The sequence below is a fragment of the Vulpes lagopus genome, chromosome 6 (assembly GCF_018345385.1).
Source record: "Vulpes lagopus strain Blue_001 chromosome 6, ASM1834538v1, whole genome shotgun sequence".
NCBI lineage: Eukaryota > Metazoa > Chordata > Mammalia > Carnivora > Canidae > Vulpes > Vulpes lagopus.
In genome coordinates, this window is record NC_054829.1 from 13,170,466 (window position 1) to 13,197,440 (window position 26,975).

At 44.1% G+C, this 26,975-nt stretch overlaps 1 protein-coding gene across 1 annotated transcript in view; it reads right to left on the reverse strand.

Annotated features, from left to right (window-relative positions):
• Nucleotides 1-26,975, reverse strand: part of TTC8 (tetratricopeptide repeat domain 8) — a 189,846-nt gene that overhangs the window by 25,335 nt on the left and 137,536 nt on the right. The window contains exon 20 of the mRNA XM_041757777.1: nucleotides 13,910-14,001. Coding sequence (XP_041613711.1) covers nucleotides 13,910-14,001 — 92 coding nt within the window. The remainder of the gene's footprint in view (nucleotides 1-13,909; nucleotides 14,002-26,975) is intronic.

A 26,975-nucleotide genomic window follows, 5' to 3' on the forward strand; every position in this document is an offset into this window, starting at 1 on the left:
ACGAGATTTGCGACTCCCTGCCACAAAGCATTGGCGGGGAGGGGCCCTAACTGGATGTAATTTTGGGACTGCAAGGCTGTTTGGTCTCTGGAAGCTGTAAGTCTTCTTTGAGTTGAGGCTCTCCTGGTCCTTGGGGTGAGGTAAGCCATCAGTGTTCACAGGGATTTCTGTGACCTGGCTGGGAGGAACCAGATCTGAAGGTTGATCCATGCATTCAAAGGCTCAAATCTGGCTATTAGAGCTTCCCGAGGAAAGGGCAAATAAATCCTGTCTCAGACACGGCCTTTTGGTGCCTGTGGTTTGCAAGCAGATGTTTGATATAAAGTCCACCTGGTCCTTTTTTTATTTTTTAATTTTTTGATTTTAAATAGGCTCCATGCCCAGTGTGGAGCTCCATGCAGGGCTTGAAGTCATGACCCTGAGATCAGGACCTGAGCTGAGATCCAGAGTTGGTCACTTAAATGACTAAGTCACCTGGGTGCCCCCTCTTGTCCATTTTTAGTTGTCAGGAAGATCCTGCCCCTTCCCCCGTCCACCTACTCATTCCCTGGTCTGGCTTGCCAAGTCCTGCTCTGGGCCAAGCAGGTGAGACTTATAGGGGAGTCTGTTCCCTAGGCCACCTGTCAGAATAATCCTGGGCTCCTGCACATCTCCCTCCCAGGCAGGTGGATCATGCCATGCAGCAAGATGACAGTCTAATTATCCCAACCATCAGAAACTTCTCCTGTATCTTTAATCTACCTTGACAATCCAGTGGCTTGTCACTTCGAGGCCTCTTAATTGGCTGCATGATTGACATGGAGTGTGGGGGCTTTTTATTTTAAGAATTGAGGAGAGCCTGGGCCTTCAAAATTAGCTCACTTAGATGATGCCAGAGACCTAGTTTGCACCCAACATGGGCTAGAATCTGATTTTTTTTTTCAGTCACTCTGATCCCAGGTAACTAGTGAAAATGATGAGAGAAAACCAGGCAACTTTCTGTGTTTATTATTTACCTTCACCAAAAGTCTCCGCAGCCCTTGGTTAACCTGACATTCTCTTTCAACAGCATTATGAAAAAGACTTCTACGGTCTGAACATTTGCGTCCTCTCGAAATTCATATGCTTTGGTTGCAGGTGATAGAAATGCAATTCCTTTTGTCTTGTTCATATACCTTCTAAGTCTGAGCTTTGACCTGCTTGGAGTCCTAGCCGAATTCAAGGGCTTCAACAGTATGGACAAGGCTATGTCGCTTTTTCCAGCCCTCCATACTGCCTTCCTTCTGGGAAGTTCTTCCCCCCACAGGATGGTAAAGATGACCCCCTAGTGGGGCCAGTCTTTCCCTAGAGGTCCACTCTTCCAGAGAATGAGCAGATCTCTCTCTTGGGAATCCTATTACCCTTGCATTCATGGAAGGCTCAGATTGGTCCTCCCTAGGCCATGCACTGTCCTCTTGGATCAAGCACTGGTGGCAGGAAAGCAGAGTTCTGTGATTGGCCTCCCCCACCCTGTCATGTGACCAGGAGGCTAAGGGAGGTGCTGTGGTTGGTAAGTCTCATCAGAATCACCCGAACTAGTTGATGGAGCCGGGGGCCAGCCAGAAAAAGGCAACAAACGTCCCCTACAGACATGAGAATTGAAATTATTCCACATGCAGTCACCCTGGCAGGTTCTGTGTCTCCACTTTTCTTTTTAATAGTCTCTCTTTGTTGATGGTGTAGCCCATTATGACAACCAGGTTCCCTGAGTTGTCAGAAGGGAAGGTTCTGAACATGTGGGAAACTGCTTCCATTTCCCCATTCTTGAGGCTTGGTGCTGCTGAGGGGGAATAGAGGGTTCTGCGTCCCGTCAACAGAAACGTCACTGATCAATAGTGATTCTTGCCTTTCTGGAGGACGTCAGTGCCCGGGGTTCTGTGGGCAGGAGCTGATGAACATGGGGAGGAAGGGGCAGGCCCATTGGCCATGGCCTGGTCCACCTGACAGCCCTGCCAAGCCTGCCTTTCCTGTTCCTGGTCTTCCTCACAGTTTGGCTGGCATTGGCTTGGGCTCCTCTAGAATGTCTAATCAGAGGCTTGAAAACTTGCTGTTTTCTCTTTTCAGACCTTTTGTAAGCTTCAAAAAGAACCTTTCTTGATTTTCCCCCCCTTTCTCTGTCTGTGTATTTCTGGGAGGAGGGAGGCAAAGCCTTTGGAAGGAAGCTTTCTGGCAGAAAAATCCTTGGAATTTACCTGGCCCATTTACCCATTTGAGACCAGAGTCCCTGCTACAGCTTCACGAGATCCTCAGGATCTCAGCACAAATACTTCAAGGGACGGGGAGCTCACTCTCTGGCCAGCTGATTGCATTGCTAAACATCTCTAGTAGTTGGTTGTAATGTGCTTTATTGGAAGGGTAAATCTGCTTGTTAGTCCTAGTTCTGGCACATGAAATTTGACTCACCTTCTTCTGTAGCCACTTAAATATTGGAAGACTGCTTTTGTGTTCTCTGTTAGCTAATATTTATTGAACCCACTCTTGATCTGGTGCTGTGCTAACAGCTTGATGTGTTGATGCTCACTTAATCTTCCCAACAAATTGTGACATAGGTGGTCTTTTTATGCCCATTTTGTAAGTGAGGAAGCTGGGCATGAGGAGTCACCAAGCTGATCTGTCAGACTGGTCTGATCCAGAGCTCACACTTGCAACCCCAGGAGCACCCCAATTTTTTTAAACAAAATAAATCATATAAATTCAATGTACTCAGTAATCTAATATCCTTCATGATGGCCTTTTAAATCTCCAGAAGGGCCCAAGGAAGAGGACAAACTTTATTTATAAGCAGGGGAGAGGAGGTGTGGAGATTCAACCCAGAGAGGATAAGGAGGCAGAAGCCAAATCGGAGCCCTGTGGCACCTGAGTATCCACCACTGAGGGCAAAGCTGAATTGTTATGGGCTAGGAAAATGGTACTGTGGTGTAATTGTTACAGTCAGAGGTTCAGGAGACCTGGATTTTATTCTAGGCCATGTCAAAGAATCAGGTTAAGTACCATGTGTTAAGTATCCACTGAGAAATGGGGATACCCTTTAGCTCCACCCACTTTCCAGAAAGGTTATAAGAAACCAATGCCCTAATAAAAGGTGGATTTTGGGACACCTGGGTGGCTCAGTGGTTGAGCATCTGCCTTTGGCTCAGGTCGTGATCCCAGGGTCCTGGGATCGAGTCCCACATGGGGCTCCCCGCAGGGAGCCTGCTTCTCCCTCTGCCTGTGTCTCTGCCTCTCTCTTTGTCTCTCATGAATAAATAAATAACATCTTAAAAAAAATAAAAAGATGAGTTTTGAAGCCCTTGAAAAAAAGAACAGTAATAGAAAAACCCAGCTATACTTTTATATAATCAGTGTACATGGGCCAGTTTCTGACTGTAACATGGATTCCTTCTGAGACCATCAAAGAGTCAGCCAGAAACCTATGATGTGATGAGTGTGTTCTAGGAGAGAGGGTAAAGCATTTGTCTCCCATGAGGCAGCGATGGGGATGTGCTGAGGAGAGAGATCATTTTGCTTAAAGAAAACACCCACATCTCTCTGCATTTGTGTAAATGAATGCATCTTACTCTTCTTGGCCTCATTGAGCATTCTTAGAGTCAGCTTGAGGACAGTTTGTGACTTAATTTCTGTAACTGGAACAGTTAATGTCTGAGCTCATTATTGTATTTGTTCTCTCTTCTCCCACTGGGCAAATTTAGCTTGCCTTAACCGCTCCGCACAGTGTATGTACAGATCCATCTTCCCCAAGCATTCCTTTCATCCTGGTGGATTTCATGGCTTTTTCCCTGCAGAAGAAGGTATAACCTCCTCAACTGAACACCCAGCTCACCTCTCCCATCTCATCTTCCCCCTTCACTTCTGGAGGAGCTTCTTTATTTCAGGCAATCTTGCCTTCCGAACTGTTCCATAGTTGTGCATCCATCCCCATGATCAGTTTTAGAACATTTCCGTGACTCACCAAAAGGAAACCCCAATGACTGTTACCCATTGATCTCACTCTTCCAGCCCCTTAAGCCCTGAACAGCCACCTATCTACTATCCTTTTTTTTTTTTTGCAGATGGGCCTATTCTGAACATTTCATGTAAGTGGAATCCTGCAATGTGAGGTCCTTTGTGACTGGCTTCTTCCACTTAGTATGGTCTCTTCCAAATTCATCCATGTCGTAGCATATATCAGTACTTTGTTCCTTTTCATTGTCCAATAGTATTCTGTTGTCTGGGTGTACCACATTGGTTTATTCACTCATGGATATTTGGGCTATTTCCACTTTGGGGATATTATGAATAATGCTATGAAAATTTGTATCTACATGTTTATGTGGATGTATTTTCATTTCTCTTGTTTATTCACTCATGGATATTTGGGCTATTTCCACTTTGGGGATATTATGAATAATGCTATGAAAATTTGTATCTACATGTTTATGTGGATGTATTTTCATTTCTCTTGGGTGTATACCTAGGAGCGGAATTGCTGGGTTGTTGGTAACTCTCTGTTTAACATTTTCAGGCTGTTTTCTAAAGGAGCTGCATCATTTTCCATTCCTACTAGCGGTGTATGAGGGTTCTAATTTCCTCCACATCCTCGCCAATGCTTGTTATTTTCTGTCTTTTTTATTCTAGCCATGCTAGTGGAGGTATTGTTTGATTTGCATCCCTAATGATGCTGATGAATGTCTTGGCGTATTAGTCATTTGTTTATCTTCTCTGGAGTAATGTCTGTTTGGATCTTTTGCCCATTTTTTAATTGGTTCATTTGTCTTTTCATTGTTGAGTTGCAAGTGTTCTTTGTATATTCTAGAAATGAGTCTGTTATCAGATATATGATTTGGCAAATATTTTCTCCCATTTTTCGTGGATCTTCACTTTCTTGATGGTTGTCCTTCAGAACCTAAAAGTTTTTAATTTTGATGAAGTCCAGGTGATGTATTTTTCCTCTTGTTTCTTGTGCTTTTGATATATAGAAGAAACCACTGTCTAATCCAAGGTCACAAATAATTATGCCTTTGTTTTCATTTAAGAGATTTTTAGTTTCCACTCTTACATTAGGTCTCTTATCCATTTTCTGTAAATTTTTGTATAAGGTGTGAGGTATGGATCCAACTTAACTCTTTTGCATGTGGATATTCAGTTGTTCCAGCACTATTTTTTGAAAATTTATTGGGTAAAGAATAATCTTACCTGGCAACTAGCCATTTCTGCCATAGTACATCCTAGCTAGCTATTCTCTATACCATCCTGGCCTAGCCAGAGCCCTGGCAAAGCACTGATTCATGTACTTATTGGATTTTTGCGTATCTTCTTTGGAAAAATGTCTTTTCAAGTCCTTTGCCTATTTTAAAAATGGAATTGTTTAGTTTTTGTTGTTGTTGAGTTAAGAGAGTTCTTTATATACTCAGGATAGTATCCCCTTATCAAATATGACTTACAAATATTTTCTCCCATTCCATGGGTTGCCTTTTCATTCTGCTCATTGTGTCTTTTGATGGCAGAAGTTTGAAATTTTGATGTAGTCCAGTTTTTCCATTTCTTGTTGCCTCTCCTCTTGGTGTTATATGCAAGAAATTATTGACAAAGAACTATATTGTCTTTTGAATGACCTTCCAATTCCCAAATTCTGTCCCAGTCCCTATGGGGCCTGCCCCTCTGCTTGAGATTTTTTACTTCCTTACTTCCATGTTTATCCTATTAATAAATCATCCTCTCCTAAAGTGACCTGGATGTATGTCTCTACACTTGGAAAATAAAAGATGCAACCAAAACATCATTCTTCTACCAAACAGACATGATATTCTGTGTTATGGGACAGCATTTCCTCAAAGCTTCACCAAACCATCTCCACCCATGCAGTAAAAACAGCATGTGATGAGATGAACATGAGAAATGCTATGAAGTCTACCTCTTGTAGGTCCAAAATGCATATTAGCATATTAAAATTTCTGAGAAGTCCTGTGATAAAGAAGCCAGTTTAATTTTGTTTAAATGATCAAGCTCATTTCCTCAGGGGAAGACGTTTGTTCCTCAACACACCATTAACATGCCAAGAGGGGTTTCTCCTAAACACCTCTGGGAAGCTCTTTCCTAAAAAAAAGTGAGGACCAAATGAGCTAACGGACATCCACCTGGAATGTTGAATAAGCATTATGACCAGTCTAACAAAACACACCTGTATTTTCTTTTGTCTCCCACATCGCTTGTGCTTTTTTCGCTAGAGGTAACTTGCCCTACCTAGTCTAGCAAGTCACTTGAATTTTCTGCTCACCTTTGAATAATCAAGTGCTATGAGGATGTTAAATCTCAGAGTCTGAGTTTGGGAATTAGAATGCTCTAAGTTATTCAACTTAGCTCAGGTGTGCCTCAAGCTGTCCCCTGCAGTGAGAAAGGGATCACCCTTGATTCTGCCCCCACCAGCTCGCTGCTTATCTCCTCATCCACTTTTTACTGAAGTTTGGACTTTTCCTGGGGGAAGGAAGAGAGCTATGGGAGAAGACAGCCTGTACCCTTTGGGGTGACTCTGCTCCCTCTGCTTGGTGATGGTCAAGGCTGGCTCTTACTGGTAGATACCTTTCTAGTCTCTTCTGAGAGGTCCTGCTGAACCCCATCTCCTGCAGTAGTCCCCTTGGCTAGGCTGGTACATCAGTGTTCTGAGGGATCCCTCCTAGCCCACAGATGTGCAGCAGGCAGCTCCATCCACTGTGCCTTCTGTTCAGAAGACAGTGAAACTTTAAATTTATCCACTGTTGTCCTTGACTTTGTGCTCTGCTATCATGATGACTCTCTAGCATGGCTCCTTCTGGTGTGGGGAAGCACTGTCTCACCCCTGCTCTGCCATTCCTGTGGAGGTAGCAAATCCAACATGGTAGCCTTGTCCTGCAGCCCCACCAGAGCATTTCATCAGAATTCACCATGAGTGGGGTGAACACATAGGTCCATGTAAGATTTATTGGGTGTGAGCCAGGCCCCAGTCCTCTGGGGCTCCAACATTTCAAAGCCCTGGTCTTAGGATCAGAAGGCAATACTTGTATCCCTCCTCCTTAGTTGCCAGTGAGGCAACTAAGAAATCCTCTCATCTTTTCCCTCATTTTAATTTAAATATCTTGCCTGTGGAGGGGTCCAGGAACAGAGTACCATGATAGGTCAGCACATGGGAGGTATCATTCTCACTTCCCTTTGAATTCTTCACATCCATTGTATGGACTCATTGCTTAAAACTCATGCTGGAATAATATTGTTCTAACATCTGATCACATGTATCAAACCTCTAGCATTGCCTAACATTTGACAGGTGCTCAGATCATGATCTTTGTTTTGCATCCTCTTTCCCTCAAAATGAGAACTTCTCCATTTTTTTCCCCCAAATCGGCTTCAATAATTTTTCCTCTGGCAAGTCCTTCCAGATCAGTCAACCAAGAGTGAGAGCCCCTTTAGTGGCACTTGCAGATTCCTTTTTCTGGGACCTGCCTGGGACTTGGGGACCCTAGACTGGGAACAGCTACTATGTAAACCCACTAAGGTCCAGAAAGGAGACCTGAATTCAGTAAGATCACACAGCTAGTTAGTTTGAAAGCTTAAAATAGAACAGGTGTCCTCATTCCCAAGTGAGCCTTCAAATTAAGAGCAAACTGAGAAAACAAATACCAAGAGAGTGCCTCAGTCCCCCTCCTGATAGTTACTGAGCACTCTTCCCTATCCCTATTTACAAGTGAAGCTGCCTTGTAGACTTTGTGATTCACACTCACTACAGTTCACTCACTTACTTGGCTGTAACCACACATTTATCTCCAAATCCTTAGAGATGCAGAGCAGATCCTATGGCAAATATCAAATAATATAGTTTCGAGTCCCTGCCACCATCAGGCAGGTGTTGGTTAACCTCTGGAGCACCACATTTGTAAATTGCCCCATTTAGGAATGGTCTCCCCCCCCCCCAACTATTGAGATCTAACTGAGATATGGTGTTGTATAAATTGAAGATGTGCAATGTGTTAAGTTGACCCACTTATATATTGCAATGTTATAACCAACCATAGCCTTAGCCGGCACATCCATCTCATCACATAATTACCATTTAATCTTGTGGTAAGAACATTCAAGATCTATTTTCTGAGCAGCTTTTAAGTGTATAATATAGAATTATTAGCTCTAATCACCATGCTATGCTATGCCTTAGATCCCCAGAACTTATTAATCTTACAACTGGAAGCTTGTCCCCTCTGACCAACGTTTCCACATTTCTCCCACCCCTGTCCCCCAGCCCCTAGCAGCCACTACTGGACTCTCTGTTTCTGAGTTCAGGTTCTTTTAGATTCTAAATATAAGTGAGATTATACAGTATTTGTTTTTCTCTGATTTATTTCATTTAGCATCATGTAGAGCTGGTCTTTATAGTTCATTCTGGAAAATTATTTTTTGTTTGCCTATGAGGTCCCCTCAGCAGCTGATGAAGAGCTGTTTCTCATCTTCCTATGGCCTTACTTGCCATCAATGTCTTGTTTTTCTATATATGGCCTTGAAAGGGATCTCTGAGCTTTGGGCTCCAAAGTGGGAATGGGATTTTGGTGACATGGAAAGGAATACCCCCTCCCCACCAAAGGAGAATAATGTCACTTCATAGCTCCTTATAACAACCAGCCCCTCCAGGGAAGGGTTTTTTTTTTTTTCTCTCTCTCTCTCTCTCTTCCAGAGAGTGGAGAAAGTTTCCAGGGAGAAGCATGTGATTTGGGGGGATCTCTGGCTAAAGACTAAATTTCCAAATCTGAGCAGAACCAAATTGTATATATGCTGTAATAGAGTGGATTCCTGACAAGCAAGCATCACACTCCTCTCTCCTCTCACTGTGGGGGAGGGATGTATTGCTGCCCCATTGACATTGGACTTGGCCATAAGACTTGTCTGATGAAATGTTAGCAGATGTGACATGACCAGAGGCCTTAAGTGTGCCTGTGTTATTGTGTGTCTGCTACCTGTCATAAGGAAATAAGTCCTGGTTAACCATTCATCCCAAGACAATGGAAATTAATGAGGTGCCTCTTCTCAGTGTTTCTCAGTTTGTTCTTAGGTTGAAGGGTCATTTGAAAGTGAGGACAAGTGGTTCTATTGCAGGTGCTCATACCAACCAGCTACATGATTTCACCAATAGCATGTCTTTCTGGGTCTTTGTGGATTTTGACTGTAGAGTAGCAGATTTGAAACTAGCCTGAGTCAAAACCCCAAAAATCTCTGGCAAGCCCAGCAAAGCCACAGCTAACCTGCAGAGCAATAAAGCAAGAAAACAAACACCTGTAGCAAGCCACCCAGTTTTGGGTAGTTTGTAACACAGCATATTTGTAGAAATAATGGATAGTTAGGCTGAGGTTTATTTTATTTTATTTTATTTTTTAATTTTTATTTACTTATGATAGTCACACACACACACACAGGCAGAGACGTAGGCAGAGGGAGAAGCAGGCTCCATGCACCAGGAGCCCGACGTGGGATTCGATCCTGGGTCTCCAGGATCGCGCCCTGGGCCAAAGGCAGGCGCTAAACCGCTGCGCCACCCAGGGATCCCCCTAGGCTGAGGTTTAAAAAAAAACTCAGAGGCCTCTGAATGGGATAGAGCAGGTTTCTGTGACTCAACATAGGTTGGAAATTTTCCAACTGAAAATAGAAACTTTTTTCTTGGGCCATTGCAGCTATTGTAAGAAAGATGGAGGGTCACCCAGTGGGCAGTACAGGAGGTGCCCCTGAAAATTCTGGGCAAGTCCAGACCCTCCTGTGCTCTAAAGTGCTGCACAGCTGGAAGGAGGTCTCGGTGTCAAGCATGAGAGACTCATCCTGTCCAATGAATTCACTTCATCATCAGCAACACTGAGCACCTGCTACATGCAGGACACTGTGAGGGTATCTAAAGGTTCTTGTCTTTTCAAAAACCACTTTTATTCCTGCCTCAGAGCTTTTGCTCCTACTGTTCCCTCTGCGTGGAATGGTCTTTGCTGAGATCCTCACCTGACATGTTGTATATTTGTCTGTAGTCTTTTCTTCTTCTACTGAAATGTAAGCTCCCCAAGAATGGGATAGAATCTTATTCACCATGGCATCCCCAACTCCTGAAACCGTGCCTCGTACATTCTAGATACTAAGGACATATTCCTTTAACCAAGGAGCAAGGTGCTTACAAGACAAAGATAGAGTGGGGGAGAGGAATAAAGGGTGTGCATCTGGGGACCAAAGTGACCTGTGATAAATGTGTGCAATGTCAACCAGCAAAAAGAGCACAGGTTCCAGAGTCATACTCATTCTACCGTTAACTACTCAATGAGCTTCAGCAAGTTATTTGTATGTGCTAACATCACTTTAGCTGCTATAACAATCGGCTGCAATTATCACAGCGTAGACAATACACAGTCATTTCTTTCTCTCACAAGTCCCAAGAGGGGGCTGCCTGGGTGGCTTGGTTGGTGAGGCATCTGACGCTTGATTTCAGATCAGGATTGTGGGATCAAGCCCCATGTCAGGCTCCTCACTCAGCAGGGAGCCTTCTCTCCCTCTCCTTCTGTCCTTCACCCACCTTGCATGTGTGCACATGCATGCGTTCTCTTTCTCTCTCTCTCTAAAATAAGTAAATCTTAAAAAAGAAAACCTTCTAAGATGTAGTCTTGGGCTGGTGTGGTGGCTCCACAATCATGAGGGACCCAGGTTCCTTCTGTCTTACTGCTCTGCCATCCTTAGACGAGGCCTCTAGCTTGCCCAGATCAGGTGCTCTGGTTCCCCTTCTGTCTACATCCCAGCCTGCAGAGAGGAAGAATGAGGGAAGGGAAGTCTTGCCTTCAGGCTGGCCTGTGAAGTTCTATTAGTCGCATCCCATTCACATCCTTTTGGGTAGAACTTAGTCTTATGGATACTTGACTGCAAAGAAGTCTGAGAAGCTAGTTTTACCTTAGTGGTCATGTTCCCTACCTAACACATTCTATCATATCAAGAAGGAAAAATATATCAGTGGCAGCCTCTGGCACATTTTTTTTTGTATATTTTTTTATTGGAGTTTGATTCACCAACATATAGTATAACAGCCAGTGCTCATACCGTCCAGTGTCTCTGGCACATTCTTATCACCAAACCTAACTCCCAGCCCTCAACCTCTGTTCAGTTTCTTATTTGTCTCACTGCGTTACAATGAAATAAGATGAGTTATTTGGAGGTGTCCAGTAAGCTGCAAAGTTCTATTCATACTTAAGTTGCCGATTGTAAATGAATAAGGAATACCAAGAGAGGGCTTTTGGAATCCTAGAACAAGGGCAGATTCATTCTAGTTGAAATGAGAAGAGTTTGTGTAGCAGGTGGTTTTAAAGCTCGATATCACAAGATGGATTGGTATTAATCAAGGAGGGAAATAAAGGCCATGGTATGGAGTGGAGGGCCATGGAGAACATCCTGGGTGACCAAAGGCAATAAAGGAGGGATTTAAATGCATGTTTGAGACCCCCTGTGTGGCACAGTTAGAGGAAAGACAGAGTCTGAAGAAGGACATTGGACCAGAACAAGCAGAACCTTCATACCAGGAGCAGGAAATGGGGGTGTTGAGATGGGGAAAGGGGGGTAAGACATGATCTTCTCCACCATGCCATCTATGCCTAGAAGAAGATAGCCTTGGGGATTGATTGGGAAGTCGTTTATGAGATTTACGAGAGCCCCAGTGAGATGGCACAGGCCTGAACCAGGGCTGTGAGGATGGAAAGGTAGGGCTGGATATGGGGGCTATTTTATAGATCAGAGCTCGGTGCTCCCCAGCAGGTTGGCTGGAGTGGAGAATAAAATGACTGGGGGATTTTCCAGGTACCATTGACCAGGAGGGAGGCCCCAGAAAGAAGGGCAAAGTCTGGAGGAAGAATGTAAATTCACAGCATCCAGTGTGAGTCTAAGCAGCTCCCAACAGTGAGAAACTTGGAGTCCGTGTATAAAATTAATGACAAAGAACTAAAGAAGTTACCAAAATGGTAAAGATGCTTAATCAAAATACTGTTGCCTCTCGGAGTGTGATCTAATGTCTAACAGCTCAGACAGCACAATTAAAATTCAGTCTTGGGAAATAACTTCTTTCCCTTTCTGGAGCTCTGGCTTCTGTAGCTCACTTTTTATGCCCAAGTGAGGCTGGGTTGTGTCCTTACTTGACACATAGAAGACAGTGACAGAAGCCCTGCAGGTTAGGAGTGCCTCTCACTGAGGCTGGGGAAACATTTGGCTATTTCTTTTCTTTTTCCCCAGGGCATACACCTTTGGTCTGGAAATGTCCAGACCTCAGTCCTCAGTCCAGCTGTGAGGAAACCTTTCCAGTTTGTGCTCACGGTGGCAAGAAGAGGTTAAAAATATCCTCTTGAGCTGAATCACAGATGAAAAATGAAAACTGGTCAGGAAGATCGTGAGGGTTTTTTTCCCCTTCAGAATTTTCCGTCATTGCCATAAAATTGATTATGCAAAAAAGTGCACACTGGTTTTGTTTGAGCATGACCTTGAGAGTTGTCAGGGACAGCAGAAGGTCCTGGATGGAGGTAGAGACTGGAGGTTTCTCCTCAGCCATGCACAGTCATGGGCCCCGCCGTTCCACTCTGCAAAACTCCCACTGACTGTCACTTGGTTCTGGGTAATTCATCTCCTTTTGTCGTAGATTTGACCTTGAACATCCTGAGCTGGGAGACAGAACTTACCACCCATCCTTGGCTATTGTGATCATTTTCCCTATATGTTTGGAGATCCATGTGGTCCAGGCTAGGAACAGTGTTACATTCATAATCTGACAAACAGTAGTAAATTAAAATATGACTAAAATCTCATATTTGCATCTATTAGAGAACATGAAGGGCTTAACTTCATCACAATACTTTGTAAACTTCTCTTCTTCCATGTGCCCAGTACTCCTATGTGGCAATTTTTCTCTCTTTCTATCCCCCAGCATCTCTTTCCATCTCCTTAATATGAAATTAGAGTGGCCTCTCTCCTATCATGAAATAGTACTTCCTCTTTAGGAAGGTAGTAAGCAAATGCAGGGCCTACTAGGCAAATGGAGGAGAAGAAATCTGGGAACAATCACACGTTAGTTGTGTTGCCTACCACTTAATTCGTTATTTATATTATTAATGAAAAATGAACAATAATGGCCAACTTTTTTTTTTTTTCTGATAGTCACACAGAGAGAGAGAGAGAGAGAGAGAGGCAGAGACATAGGCAGAGGGAGAAGCAGGCTCCATGCACCGGGAGCCCGACGTGGGATTCAATCCCAGGTCTCCAGGATCGCGCCCTGGGCCAAAGGCAGGTGCCAAACCGCTGGGCCACCCGGGGATCCCAATAATGGCCAATTTTTATGTAGTGCTTTACCATATCCAAAATGCTTTTATATCCAAAACCCTTTTAGTGCTCATGACAAGAAAAGCATTCTAGTCACCGCCCCAGCTTTACAGATGAGGAAACCAAGAAGAGGGCGGAATGAATGTCCCCAAGTCCCAGAGCTAGGAAAGAGAATCTGGATTCCAGACCGGGTTCTGTGGCTCCAGTGACCTCAGTAACGCAATCAGGGTTCACGGTCCCCACTTGGGACCTGGCTTCAGAGGCTCGGCTTCTTGGGGACCTAGGAGTTCTATCAATGGGTCTGCAGCAAACTTCCAGCTGGGCTGCAGGACTGGGACTAGGGTGGGCAGTGGAGGTGCCTGTGGCACAGAATTGAAGGAGGCACTTGCTCACTCTCAGGACTGGGCAGGTGCAGGGTCCTTGACTTTTGCACCATTGGCCCCTCACTCGCCTCACCCTAGTAGCACCCATGCTGGGCTCATCCAGGAAAGAGGAAAGGAATCCCAGCCCCTCCGCCCTCTTTTCCACAACCAGCACAACCTGTCTCTGAAAGCAGAGAGAAGAGCAGCACCGCACCAACCTTCACAACCAGGCAGTAGGAGGCTTTCGCGTGGCTCACATGGGCCTTCAGCAGCTGCAGGAAGCTTGGGAAGGAAAAGTGGATCTGGCTGACTGGAGTGAACAAAGAGTAGATGTTTATGGTGCCGTTTAAAATATTTAACACGGGATGGGTAATTTAATGTTTTGTTGGTGGCTGTGATTTCATTGTCTCCATACTTTGCCAAAGGTAAATGACTCATGTTCCTAATCTCCCTAGAGCAGGACACTGATTTCAGGCTCATTGTTCAAAAAGTAAGACAGACAGTGCTACTGCTAATGTATTTTAAAGAAATTAAGGCTCCTTGGTTTTCCTTTGTCTTTTTTGGAGGGGATGTGAGTGAAGATGACCTAGCCACGGTGGCTTCTCCCTGCAATCCTCTCCCTAACTGATGGTCAAGAAGGTGGAGAGATACTCCCCTGAGCAGAAACAAGGAAGCCAAGGGTAGGAATGTCTTTGACTCTGGGTGAGGGGTGGGTCTCAAATTTTTCATCCCAAGGAGTGAGAGCTGTACCTGAAGCCAGGTGACAGACCTATTATCCAGAAACATACCTTGCATATGAAGTGGGAAAAAAAAAAAAAAGCCTGGGTTCTAGGCTGATTCTGTCACTTTTGGGCAAGCTTAAGGAAGTCTCTGGGCCTCCATACCTCAGGTGTAAAAATGAGAGCCATGGTTGGGACTAGAGATGGCCAAGAGACATTGTTAATAGCCTTGGAATTCTTCCCAGGCCATGGATGCGATGTTGTCAGGTGACCCCCGTGTGAGGCTGGCCACTGTCTCTGAAGAGCTAGTCCTCTCAGTGGTGGTTGGATGAGACCACTGAGCATGAGGGATCTGAGGTAGAGTACCTAAAAAATGTCTGGAAGTACCTGTATGGAAAGATATTCAGTGGCTTTTTAGCTTCTTCAACTTGTCTCTGTAACTCTGACCTTTATGAAGGTGCTTTTGCTTTATAGCTTGGATTCAAATGCTGGCTCTGTGGCTAACTACCTCCAAAACCTTGGGCAAACCTCTTAATCTTTCTTAACTTCAATTTTCTTACCCGTGAATTTCACATAAAACTAGCACCCAACTCAATGGGTTGTTGGGAGGATTAAATGAGTCACTACCAGTAAAGTGCTTAACACAATTCTTGGCATATAATAAGCTCTCAACTAAAGTTAGCTTTTATTAGAGTGTTTCACCAAATTTGAGAAAATTTATGTGAAACCTGTATATTATTACCTGTGACATATTGTATTTTCCCAGAATGGTCACCACAGCATTTCTGAACTTCCATCCTTTTTAGACCATGCCACTCTGATCACTGAGACTCTGTGTCTTTCCTCTTGAATCTGTGTGGACACTTGCAACTGTTCTAACCAATGCAGTGTGGGAGAAATTATGCCATATGACATCTCAGCTAGGTTAGAAAAAGAATACAGCTTTTGACTTGCATTATTTCCTCTGTCTGTCCATATGTCTGTCTCTATCAGGATACTTGCCCTGGAAACCTAACCACCATATTGTGAGGAAGCTCAAGCCACTTGAAGAAGTCCTATCAGGTACTCTAGCCAATTGCCCCAGCTAAGGATACTGCCAACAGCCAGCATCGACTGCCAGCCATGTGAGTAGACAAGCCTTTAGATGATTCTAGCCATCATCTTTGGAGTTTTCTAGCTGAGACTCCAGACATGATGAATTAGAGACAGACTGTCCCCTTGCACCTTGTCCCAGTTCATGAACTCAACCCCAAATAAGAGATAATAAATATTGTTGTTCTAAACTATTAATTTCTGGGGTAGTTTCACAGCAGGAGATAACTACTTACCCACCAAACTTTATGCAAATCCCATTTTAGCCTTTGTTTCTCAGATTAAAGAGCAGGTGAGTACCCTCCCTGGAATTCCTGTGTGTCCTGACTTGCAGGGCACTCCTTCCAGCATAGCTCTGAGGAAAGACAGCACCTCTCCATTTGTGGCAGAAGCATGGAGCAGGGTCAGGGGGATCTTGGAAAGGAGAAAGAAGAAATTGAGGAAGGAAAAAGGAGTCAGAAAGAAAAAGAGAGGGCAGATAATGGAGGAGGGGCACATATGGCTGAGGAGGCTGGTGGTCTACACCAGGTGGCCTTGGATCATCTATCATGTTGCTGACTCACTTCCAGGTAGGCCCTGGATGACCTTCTCTGCTGGAACTTGATGAGTCATACACACCACCAGACAGGGCATGGAAGGGTGTCTGCCTTTCTGCCTCAAGGCTGGGGATGCCAGCTGGACATTGTTAGATCTAACTCATTGAACCACCACTTCCTGTCAGGCTCTGTGTTGGGCTCTGGGAATATGAGATGCTCCAAGTCCTGCCCTCAAGGAGTCAGAGTCCATTTGCAAAACAGAGTTATGAAACAGTTCAGTCACTCAGCAGTTTTTCCAAGGGAGACCTCAGCTACTAAGTATGTAGGTGGAAGTTCTATATCTAAAATATTAAGTGTGGGGTGGGAGGTAGATAGGAGGTAGAACCTGACTGCTTCATGGGTTTAATTAAAACAAAAATTCCGCTTTTAATTTTTTTTTTAAGATTTTATTTATTTATTCATGAGAGACAGAGGCAGAGACACAAGTAAAGGGAGAAGCAGGCTCCATGCTGGGAGCCTGATGTGGAACTCAATCCTGGGTCTCCAAGATCACACCCTGGGCTAAAGGAGGTGCTAAACAGCAGAGCCACCTGGGCTGCCCCTGCTTTTAGTTTTGAAAGCACTTGGTTGATGTTAATTAACCATTTGGAACTGATTGGATGGTTGAATCTAGAAACCTTGGTAAATAAAATGAAAATATTTCCAAATTGAGTATACTTTGAGTTTGATGATTGGACTTCAGTTAGGACACTTTTGATGGAACTGAAACCAACTCACATTGGTTTGAGTAAAAAATGGAGTTTACTCAATGGAATATTCAGACATATTCATTGAGACTTGGTTTTTCTCCATCTCTAGACTCCTTCTTCCGCCATGCTGGCTTTAGCCTCACACTCCCCAAGATGGTTCTAACTTCTCCTGGGGAGTGTGAGGCTGTTCAAGCTCTCCCCTCATGGTGGCCACATGGCTGCCCTTCATCCTCTCAGTGTCTCCTTCCTCTAGCCTAGCACACCTAGCAGAAGTCTCTGATTAGGTCTTGTGTCCAACCCTGAAAACTTTATGGTCACCAGATTAGTCCTGATTGACTGGCTCAGGCCTATAGCATGTGCCTAACTATGGAGCTGGGGTAGTGGAGTTAAGGAGACCCAACTAAACCACATGGACTAAGAGTTAGAGAGTTTTGGATCTCCACACACAAAAAATTGAGATTTTCAGCAGATAAAATGGAATGAGTGCTGGGGAGTAAAACTAAAGAGCCCCATGATGGCCCAGAGACAATGAGGCATTGGGACATCTTGGGAGCCATGGAAGGAAGCTGAACACATGAGAGGAATTAGGCCAACATGGTTCTGGACTCCAATGCAAACTGGCCTGTGCTACTTGTGACAGAGAGGCTTACTGGTCACCAAATATGTACACATATATATGTTTTCCTTTCCATTGTAGAGTGTGACAGTCATGGAGGTATATTACTCTTGGCTTAAAGCAAAAACTATCATTTAGCTGCAAGGAGTACTCTTAGCTTTGGAGCTCAAGCCATGTTCTTCTAGGGCATTCCCCTAGCCATTGAGCATGGCCAGTTCTGCCCATACAGGATGCTTCTGATGGGCAGTCATTGCTCTGGGTCTCCCTGTCAAGTTGGCAGAGACTTTTTCAGATCTGCTGGTGCAGTCCAAGGCTTGTCCCTGAATCACTACATAGAAAGTCTCCTGCTGACCGGAAGCACCCATGTTGGACTATTTGGGAAGAAAAAAAAAAAAAAGTATCTTTGGTGGTACCTTTCTGCATTGCCGGCATACTTCCTCATGATTCCTACTCTGGTAAATATAGACCATAAAAGTGGAAATTTTGAAAGTGGTTTTAAAAAGGGCATGGCTGTTGTCTTAGTTCCTGCTGCTATAACAGAATACAGTAGACGGAGTGTCTGTATAAACAACAGAAATTTACCTTTCACCGTGTTGGAGTCTGGAAACCCAAGATCTAAGATCTAGGGATCAGGAGAGGTGGTGTCTGGTGAGGGCCTACCACTGAGTTCATAGATAGCTGTCTTCAAGTTGTGTCCTCACACGGGAGAGGGCATGGGGGGAATCTCTCTGGAGTCTCTTTTATTTTATTTTTAATTTTTTAATTTTCATTTTTTATTTGGGGTCTCTTTTATTAGGGCACAAATCCCAGTGATGAGGGCTCTACCTTCATGACACAATCACATCCCAAAGACCTCACCTAAAAATACCATCACAGTGGGGATTAGGTTTCAAAATATGAATTTTTGGAGGGCACATTCAGTGTATGGCAACTGTCTTCAAGTGGTTGCCCTTCACAAAAGCTCAGAACAACCCTAAAAACCTGGCCATGTTCAGTGTTTTCAATAACCTTTCATAAAAAATGTGACACATATGTGTAAAAGTGCACAGAATATAAATGCCTAAGACCAATGCATTACTACAAAGCAAAACGTTGTACTCACCATCCAAGTCAGAAAAATAAAAATGTTCTCACCCTTCTCGCCCTAGATGTCCCCTGCCTTGCCCCACACCATGCATCCCTTCTCAAAATGCTTGACAAGTTTCACATTCTAAATTTAATACAGGAAGTAGATTTGTCCAACCCCCTTAGTCAATGGACTGACAGAATGGAAAAGGTAGAGAGAAACTTCCTCTTAACGGTTTTGTTTGTTGGCTTTAAACTTAAAGAATAAATTTTATCTTTAAGATGTTGTCGCATCCCAGAACATTTCTCAGGCACTGGACAAGGAAAGAGGAGGGGGAGGGGGAGAGGCAGAAGTTAAATTCTGTTCTATCCTTGTTCAGGAGTCTAATCTTGATAAGCAAAGAATGTAATTAAAATGGATTACAGACTATTAAACACAAACAAGAACAAAATGATTGCAGTGTGTGCAAGCCAGTAATTAAAGCTTTAAAAGAGGAAAAAGTCACCATCACTTAAAATGTTTATTTGTCAAGGTTAGTAACAAATATTGACAGGAGAGCTTTTTTCTTTTATTTTCTTCTTAGCAGCAGGCTCTCAGCAATTAGTGGCGCATATTCCAGAATCAATATGGCCTCAGGTCTGAAGCAGTAAGCTCCATACATTTTAAAATTAGTTGGTGTAATAGCAGACTGGCTCCATAAAGCAGACCTGCTGGCAGCATCATTCAATTACTGCTCATTACAAGACAAAGAGAAGCATGTCAGGAACAACATCTCTTTAAATTGGTTTCATCTCAAATATATATTCTTAAGATGACCGTTAGGGAGAGACTTCTTAATGGCAAAGGGTTTTGTGTTTAACCTTTGCTGTTGAAAAACTTGACTCCATAAGATGGAATGTTTCTTAAGAGTACAGTTGAGTGATTAAAAAGCCTGGGCTCTGGGGTCAGACTACCTGGATTCAAATCACAGCTCGCTCGCTTGCTTGCTTGCTTGCTTTCAAAGATTTTATTTATTTGAGAGAGAGAGAGAGCAAGAGAGAGCACACACAGGAGCAGAGGGGAGAAGGAGAAGCAGACTCCCCACTGAGTGGGGAGCCCAACACTGGGCTTCCTCCAAGGATCCTGGAATCATGAGCCAAAGACAGATGCTTAACCAACTGAGCCACCCAGGCACCCTTCTATCACTTTCTAACTTGATGACTTTGGGCAAGTTGTCCCACATCTTTGTCTCTTAGTTTCCTTGTCCGTAAAATGACAACAATAATCATATCTACCTTATAAGGTACTTTGGAGAGTAAGTGAGATAATATACATAGGTCCTGGTGCGCAGTATGGGCTCCTGCTGTGTTAGCTGTCAAAGCCTGATGGCTTTACTCCATGAACTTCACTTTTTCATTCAAGCCAAGCCCCCACCATGGGTCAGTGGAGGAGGGAGGAAGAGAGGGCCATGTTGCTCATAGCCATTCAGGGACCCACCACTTGGCAGCTACACCAAGAGAGACATGCAGCAGTGGAAGAAGAGATGGTAGAGACCCACTAAGAGATGCCACACATGATTTCTAGTGTGTCTCATTATTTAGAATCTGTCCACTAAGTGCCAAGGAGCCTGAGGAATGTCAGGGGTGGAATGTTTAACGAGTCTCTGCCGTACGTATTATCATCATCATCGTTATTAATGTTATAGGTTCCATATGAGTTTTATTGCATGACATTTAGAGAATACATTTTGACCATCAATATGACCAAATCCCCAGATAATTCACTCGTTCAATAGCTATTTGTTAAATGCTAATGATAAGCTGATACTGTTCTAGGTGTGGGAGACAGAGGATAAAGTTGATCAGATAAGGACCCTTGCCCCATAGAGCTTGTAGTACAAAAATGATACAACCAAGTAGAAAACTAGATAATATCTGATGGCATTAGGTTCTAGCAATGTGTGTCAGGGGTTGATGGGGTGGGGGAAGTGGTGTTTCTGTTGACACCTGAATGACAAGATGGAGCCAGCCAGAGGGAAATCTGGAGGAAGAGTTGTCTGGGCAGAGGAAAACCAGTAGGTTTTAAGAGTCGTAAACAAGGATGTTGTGGCTGGAAGACAGACAGCTTCAGAGAGGTGACAGGGAAGGTGACAGAAGGTAGCAGGAGCCAGCTCATGCTTGGCCTGATAGGCCATGGGAAGTGGTTTTGAATTCAACTGAAGGGAGGTAGGAAGCTGTGTGAGGCAAGAATGGGAGGACGGTGAGGATGGAGAAGGTAGACCACTGATGAGACTCATAAAGTCATCCAGGTGAGAGGTAGTGGTGGTTTGGATGAGGTTGAAGACAATAGAGAGAAGTGGTCAGATTTGGGGCACAGTATGGCGGCAAAGCTGGATGATAATGGAATTGGATTCTTAAAGGGCCCTCCCTCATCGCCTCCTGCCTGGGTCAGCCATGCTAAGGATCTACTGAAATACTCCATCCTTGGATGGCCATGGAAAGAGATGACACCTCTAAGCCCTTTAACCTCTCAGACACCTCCCGTAGGTCCCTGGACAAAAATTTTAACAAGGTCTTTGCAAATCCCACCTCACAGTGAGAAACAATTTAGGTCAATGCTTTTTGAATGAAAAAAGACACCTAGTGCCAATCTCTCATCCTGTCAGGTTTACAGCCTAAGGCCACCGTGCCAGTTAGGGCTGCATGCAGATTAGAGTCATTTTTGGAATCGAATGCCTCTTGAAGGTTTCTATCCTGTCCGACAGCACTGATTTTATCAGAGAAGGAGACCAGCATCCCAGGCAGGGCCCTGACCTGGTGGCCAGGAGTCCTGATGATGGTTGTCACCCACTCTCACGTGTAGTGGGAATTGGACAATGTACCTAGCTTCCCTGGGACAGCTCAGGGCCCAGGTATTTTTCAGTGTTAAGCACAGGGTCTGTGGAGACACATAAAACAAAAGTTCTTGGCCTTAATTCATCTACAGGGAGTTAGTGTAAATGACCTTTAACATTCCTCCTAGTTCTGACCCCTGTGATTTTCCCAATAATGTGAAATCTCCCCTACCTGGCTTCCTAAGAGGTAATCAGTGGAACCCAAAATGCCTGCCTGTTTTTACAGACCTGGAGGCAGGTTCTTACAATAGCAATGTGCCCATCCAAGCAGTAAAATACCTGTGGGTCCCATGTGTCTGAGTTCGTACCTGTGTAAGGTTATAAATAACCTCCCCTCTCTGGGGATATAATGAGGATTAATGAGTTTAATATCTGTGAAGTCTTGCCAAGCAGGGGTCAGGAAATCAGGTGTTTCTATGAATCACGAAACAGACCCTGTTTATCAGGAGTGATCTTTTTGAATCACCAAGGCGAAGGACAGCAGCTTGGTTCTGTCATGAGCCAACAATGCTGAGATGGTGATGGCCAAAGCCAGTCACTGGATGTGCAGAGAAGTGTGCTGACCAGAGGCTACCCTTGAGTGCTGGTCAGGCCAAGGCAAGGTCCAGAAGGTGGGCTCAGGCCAAGGGAGAAGTGAGCTGCGTTCCAGACTTCTGCAGGGGGTTCTGGTGCAGACCAACAAAGAACGTACACTCAGTGGTGGGAGGGGGGCAGAGGAGCAGATTAGGTACAAGATGGGGTCTGAAGTGCCTGAGAATGAGAGATTTGTACCACCTGCAACATGGGGGAAATTACACAATCAACAAAAGGTTCTTATGAAGATCAAAGGAGTGCAGAATGCTACAAGTCACAGAATACCCAAGTAGAAAGGATCTATTTAACATGGCTAGAATTGTGGGCAAGGCCGTTCCAGCACTGGTTCATTAGCTCAACAATAGCATTAAGGGCTCCGGCTCTCTTTCCATTTCTGTTCTGACATCACTGGGGTCTTTTTTTTTTCATTGGGGTCTTTTGACCTTGGACTTGCGTTTGCTCCCTCCTGCTCACCAGAATGGCTGCCACGGTTCCTGTCATTGCATGTAGACATGGCCACATTTGGTGAAATAAATACTCTCTCCTATTTGCCATATTTGACTGGGGAGGAAAATCTTTCTAGAAGCCATCAGCAGTCTTCTCTTTGCCTTCATTGGCCAAATTGAGGGTCACATGTTCTAGCTGCAGGGGAGCCTGAGGAATCAGGCATTTCTGGCATTTTCAGCCTTTCTATGGCAGGTGGCTGTGTGGCCGGGAAGGAGAGGATGGTAAGGGCTGTTGGGAAGGCTACAAAGAGGTCTATCAAAAGACACTGCAGTGTGCTTGCCACACACAGAGCTTAATACGTGCTAGTTGCTCTCGCTCTTCATCATCTTATCCCTCCATTACCAACCCACCACATCATCTATTTACCTTCAGTAATTCTAACTTCCATCTCCAACTAGTCCCTCTCCCAAGAGCACAGATACAGTATGACTGCTCAGCTACTTAACACCAGTGGATGTGTGCCTCTTTAGACCCCGAGAGGCCATTATGCTGGGCTATACATATCCCCAGGTGTTTGGCTTCCTCTTTCCCTTTGGGTGAATTTAAGAAATAGGCAATAATGCCCATAGCTTAACCTCAATAAAAAATATCCGGACCTCCCTGGTCTTCCAGCATTGAGCTATAGGACATCTAAGTAATGAATATCCCCAGGGCAGGCTCGCCATCTGGAGAATTCCCACCTGCCAAGATGACTATTGTGCTCATTATTGAAACCCTGCAGAGTAGTAATGAACCATTATCCAGGGAGGTCACACCCTCCAATTAACAACATATATGTCAAGTCCTGTTAGGGGCAACTCCAGGGCATCTTTCAGAATCTTTTGCTACAAGGAAATCAGCTCTTTTGGAATAATATATCCTAAAACAAGCCAACTTCAGGCTGAGATTTTAAATGTCATGCTATGTGTCCTTTTAAACTATGCCTTTTAAAGTTTTAAAGTAATATAATCGCGTTACAGAACACTTGGGAAGTAGGGAAAAGACAAACCTACCAATAATTCCACCATACAGACACAGCCACTATTGTCATTGAGGTACAACTCCTTCACATTTTTCCTTTGTGCAAGTGTTTTTACATAATTTTTTATAATAACTTTTAAAATTATAGTATGCATGCTATTTTTAAAATTTTTTTAAAGATTTTTAAATTTATTTATTAGAGAGAGAGAGAGAGCATGCATAGGTGAAGAGGCAGAGGGAGAGGATCTCCAGCAGACTCCCTGTGAGCGTGAAGCCCCACGTGGGGCTTGATCTCAAGACCCTGAGACCATGACCTGAGCCTAAACCAAGAGTCGTCAGGTGCTTAACAGACTAAGCCACCCTGGGTGCTCCATAAGCATTGCTATTTTTACTCTACTATTTCAATGTAAATTTAAGACGTATTTACTGTGTCTGTATTATAGCAGCAGACCGAGTGTTGGATGGGAGGGTTTCAATGCAGTACAAGACGGGAAGTGACAGGCAGTGAAGGCAATACAACGTGATAACTGAATAGAAGTATATGGCAGGGATTTGGGGGGAATGGGAAGACATGGTCTCTGTACAAGGAAGGGTTTTTCATGGCATTGGCAAGACCCAAGTTGAGCAAGTGCATGGTGTTTGAAGAACATGATATGAGAGTAGTCCAGTAGAACATGGGAGCTTAGATGCTCTTACAGGCTAAATTGTGTCCCTTGCCCCAAATTCACACACTGGAAGTCCTAACCCTCGATATCACTGTATCTGAAGTCGAGACTTTAAGGAGCTAACTCAAGTGAACTGTGGTAATAAGAGCATGATTCTAATCCAGTAAGTCTGGAAGAAAGGAAAAAAGAAAGAAATTTTTTTGTAAGGAAATGACTTATGTAATTATGAAGACCATTAAGTCCAGAATCTGCCAACGCCAATGTCCTGATTTGAGTTCAAAGGCTGCAGGCTGCTAGAACCAGGAAGAGCTGGTGTCCCAGGTCAGAGATCATCAGGCAGAAAAATTATCTCTTACTCTGAGGAGGGTCAGCTTTTTATTTTATTCAGGCCTTCAACTGATTGGATAAGTCCAATCCATGTTATAGGGCATCCATCTGCTTTATTTCGCCCACTGATCTACACGTTAATCTGATCCAAAAAGCACCATCACAGAATCACCCAGAATCTGTCTGACTAACTACATGGGGACTCCCTGGCCCAGTCAAGTTGACACGTAATATTAACCATCACAGACTCCATGATGAGGAAGGGTAAGAGGAGAGGCCAGAGAGTTTGGCAGTGGCTAAAGATCATCATGAGCTTCCCTGTTAGCCAGAATAAGGAATTTGTACTTGATTTTGAGGTTAAAAGGAAGTTACTGAATAGTTTTAATCAAAGAACATCATGTAAAGTGTATCCATTTTTTTAAAAGATTTTATTTATGTATTCATGAGACACACAGAGATAGAGAGAGAGAGAGAGAGAGAGGCAGAGACACAGGCAGAGGGAGAAGCAGGCTCCATGCAAGAAACCCAACGTGGGACTCGATCCCGGGTCTCCAGGATCAGGCCCTGGGCTGAAGGCGGCACCAAACCACTGAGCCACTCAGGCTGCCCTACAGTGTATCCATTTTAAGAACTAGCATTGAGGCTGCAGAGTAGGAGTCACATCCAGGACTGCCCTGTACAATTGGGCAGGTTGGAGAGCATACAACTCTAGTGTAGTCATTACCTCCATCCTGTTCTGCAAGAATAGTCCCTTTTGGATTTGTGCGGTGTACAAACGTACACAGTAGAAGGGGCAGTACTGGAAGCAAGGAATTCAGTTAGGAGGTCATGGCAATACTGGGGGTCTAAAGTTTTCAACCATTGCCCAGACTTATGATTTAATGGTTTTCTCCTTAATGATAAACCATGATTTATTTAACGATTTTCCTGATGTTGTTTATGAGTGTAGTTTTACCATGCTGTGTTCGAAGTAAATAGATTTACCCTGTATTCAAATGTACCCATGTGACCATATGATTTATCATCCGGCTGGGACACTTTTGAGAGCATAGGGGTTCAAAGTGATTACAAGGGGAGAATTAAGGCATAATCTACAGCTATCCTAGGCATACCAGAATGAATGGCCACTTTCCCTCTCCCCTTCCTCTCTGGATTTCAAGCCTTTTCTCAGGGGAGTTTCATTCCTAGGAGAATCAGTAGTCAACTGCGCACAGTGTACTTACCTAGTGTCAAAAAGCTTCATTCTCTTTCTGCAGATTGAAACCCTATAATTTTTGTGCTTCAGCAAAGTAAATTGTACTGTCTATGTTTATTTATATTCCTTTCACATCTTTAGGAGCAAGAGATAGCTGAGAACATTTCATTCTCCTCCCACTAAGTTGCTATGATTTCACTAGGGCTTTTTATTTTTGTTTTTGTTTTCATCTTGGGGTGAACATAGTCCCCCCCTCCGAAGTGTTTTTTTTAAAGATTTTATTTATTCATTTGAAAGAGAGAGAGAGAGCATGAACAGGGGTGGCAGGGGCAGAGGGACAGGGAGAAGCAGACTCTCCAATGAGTAGGGAGCCCCACACGAGGCTCAATCCCAGGAACCTGGGATCATGATTTGAGCTGAAGGCAGATGTTTAACCCTCTGAGCCACCCAGGGGCCCCCCTCCTCCTGAAGTTTTGAAGGCAATACCTCTGGGCATAAAAGAGCAAAGAGGAAAGAAAAATGACTTTCTCTCCTGTGTTTGGAGGAAAACTGGAAGGAATAAGATGCCAAATTATCAAAATTCTCAGTGGCCTTCCTTCTAACATTGGGAGACTTCAGGGGGCTTCAGTTGTATGGCCATTCATGAATCAATTAGAGGAGCCAGAGTTTCTTCTGAAATTTGAATGGACCACTAAAGGAGCTCCCACTTGGATTAGAGGGATGCTACCCCTAAAAGGAGAGTGTCAGGGACTGCTAGAGCCCATTAACATCCATGTCTAACCCTCTTTCTGGACAGCTACACTGTATTTCCCACCTTCCCTTGGAGATAGGGTGACCATGTAACCAAATTCTGGCAAAAGGTATGTAAGCTAAAACGATGTCCACCAGTTTCAGACAACACCCATATCAACCTCTCCCAGGCAATCCTTGCTCCTCTTCCCCATCTACCTGCTGAATGGAGAGGACTCTGAGACCCCAGAGGTGGATGGAGCCACAAGATGGAAGGAACTGGTTCCCTGGATGACTGTATGGAGCATCATGCCTCCTCCCCGCTCTATGCTGGATCTATATGTTAATGAGAAGTAACTTAACTACATTAACTGACATAGGGAGAGCTCTTTGTTAGTAGATAGACACACAAGAACCTCTGCTGTTACTCAGCCAGAGAGATCTGGGAACAATGATAGCAAGGAGGTTCACGTGAATGAATATTTACTGGGGATAGCCCTGTGCACCCATTCCACTACCTGTCAGGAAAGATAGTACAGTCATTAGTACAGAAGTCTCCAACCACAATTGCCTGTGGCCAAAGCTGCTTATTGAAGGGAGATTTTCCTCTGGACTAGAAGGGCTTTTATCCAGCAAATTTCTTGGTGAACTTTTGGTGGTGAAAAGACAAAGACAATC